The sequence below is a fragment of the Dasypus novemcinctus genome, chromosome 10 (assembly GCF_030445035.2).
Source record: "Dasypus novemcinctus isolate mDasNov1 chromosome 10, mDasNov1.1.hap2, whole genome shotgun sequence".
Lineage (NCBI taxonomy): Eukaryota > Metazoa > Chordata > Mammalia > Cingulata > Dasypodidae > Dasypus > Dasypus novemcinctus.
Window position 1 is genome coordinate 33,130,140 of NC_080682.1, and position 2,533 is coordinate 33,132,672.

General features: G+C 31.3%; 1 protein-coding gene across 1 annotated transcript; it reads right to left on the reverse strand.

The window, feature by feature from the left end:
• Positions 1–671: 671 nt before the first annotated feature.
• Positions 672–1,262, reverse strand: LOC101444222 (olfactory receptor 8H1-like). The gene has a single exon (XM_004455306.2). It carries the CDS (start codon positions 1,260–1,262, stop codon positions 672–674), a length of 591 nt encoding a protein of 196 aa, XP_004455363.2.
• Positions 1,263–2,533: the final 1,271 nt, after the last annotated feature.

Here is a 2,533-nt window from a genome sequence, read left to right on the forward strand (position 1 = left end):
AACTATCATAACAAAAGGTATTGTATATTGAGAATTTTTTAGAATATAAGCATTCTGAAGATCATGGTAAAAATTTATTAGTACTACATTAAATTATTTTCATTTGTTATAGAATTTCATCTGTAAAATAACTCTATTGATTTAGAATTACTCATCTGAATTAGTTGAGGAAACAAGATTACAACTTTCAGTGATTTACTAAGGAATATACAGCTAAAGAATTTTCAGGTATGGAATCTAAAACATATATTTTCTAGTCCAAAAAGTACTTTTAAGACTATGCTAATTTTCTTCCTGAGATAATTAATTGAATAATTTCTGAAAGAGTTCTCCATAATAAAATTCTCTGAAATTGTATATGCATGAGAATTTCTAGAACACAATTTGAAAAATAACACGTGTTTTATCTCAAATTAGTAGCACTTGAAAGCACATATATTTAAACCACTGTATTAACACATATGCCATGGCTTCCAATTACATATCAGAAATGTAGTTTTCTGAAAACGTTCTTGGATATGTTCCAGAATATGCATGGTACAAATAGAGGATGATGCAACAGAAAGGGAAAGTAATTAAAGGGTGGTATTTTATTTACAAAGAAAAGAAGTAAATGTCAAAAGAGAAAAGAAAGAAAAGATGCACTTAAATATTCAGCATTACCAACACTTCTATTGCTTGGAATCTTCCCTCTTCTGGATGACTCTAATGAGAGCATTTTTCACCTCTTTATTCCTAAGACTATAAATGAGTGGATTCAGCATGGGGATCACCATAGTGTAAAACACAGAGGCTACTTGATCCCTGCCCAAAGAGTAAGACTTCTTTGGTTTTAAATAAGTAAAACTCGTAGTAATATAATAGATTGTTACTCCCAGGAGGTGGGACGCACAAGTAGAGAAGGCTTTGCGCTTTCCTGAAGAGGAATTAATTTTCAGAATAGTAGACAAAATAGATATGTAGGAAAAAGAGATTGTGCTAAGAGTCATCATTACATTGAAATTAGCACAAATCATTATCATTATTTCAGTGTCATGAGTGTTAGTGCAGGACAGGGTTAAAATTGGAGCTAAGTCACAGTAAAAGTGATAGATTACATTGGAGCCACAGAAATGCAGACTGTTCATGAAGAGAAGGTTGGCTAATGATTCAATAAAACTAATCATGTAGGACCCAGTGATGAGGGTGCGGCAGAGTCTCCTGGACATAACAACTGGGTAGTGAAGAGGGTTGCAGATAGCTACATAGCGGTCATAGGCCATTGACGAGAGAAGGAAAAATTCATTAACACAGAAGAGGAAAAAAAAACACATCTGTGTAAAGCAGCCAATGAATGAAATATTCTTGTTGGAAGTCAGTAAGCAATCTAAGGTTTTAGGTATGATGACCGTTGAGTAACTGAGATCAAGGAAAGACAGGTGACTGAGAAAAAAGTACATGGGGGTGTGAAGCTTGAGATCCATGTGAATTATTAGTATCATTCCTGCATTTCCCAGCAGGGTAATAAGGTATATCAAGAGAAATAAAATAAAAAGGAACCGCTGGATCACTTCAGAGTCTGTCAAGCCAAAAAGGGTGAAGTAAAGCACATTTGTGTTATTCCTTCTTTCCATAGTAGTAATCAATTGCAGTAAACTGTTGAGAAATCAAAGGTGATATTTAGGATGAATGACTTCTAAAATGCTTTTTTTTAATTTTTTTTAAATAGGAGAGATAACTTAAAAAAATCAGCCTAATGATTCTGGAAAATCATAGTAAATAGTAGTCTGCAAAATATGTCTGAAAAAAATCTTAGTTTGTCTGCCAAATACAAATGAGGTAAAAATTAACATTTTGGAAATTAAATAATAGATGTATTTATTTATATGTTCATATATATTGCATTATTAGAATGAACACAACAGTGTTATAAATACTTCCCCTACTTCAGCACATTTATCCAGATGAAAACATACCATAGATATTACTATTATACCCATTTTCAGATGAGGAAAATGGACACAAAAATTTAAGTTCTTTACCCAGAGCCACAACCATCAAGTAGTTTTGGCCAGGTGATTTTATGAATTTTGAGATTAAGTTCATAACATTATATTCCTACTTATATTTAATTTTAGAAAATAAAAAAATAAGGATAGGTATCTCATAAACAAAGATAGTTTTTATATATTTTCTGTTATTTTCTATCCAATATGATTTAGTACAAATGACAGATCAGACAGTAAAACTTTATGGGTATTAATATTAGAGAGCACAAATTACTATTAATTATATGTTTTTAATCAAATGTCTTCCAACAATTATATTTTCTAAGAAATACATTGCTTGATGACTCTGATTCCATCAGTTCTAGATATCTGAATCTATAAATTCTAGCATTACCTAGGTTAGGCCTGCATATTATGCATATGTATATACATATCCTCTAATAATTATCCATTCATTTTAGATAATCAAAAATGCTCTGACTTTGGGATTAATACTTACCATGAGTCAAAGTTAGGTGAAAAAGTTCTTCCAGTATTATCTGTCT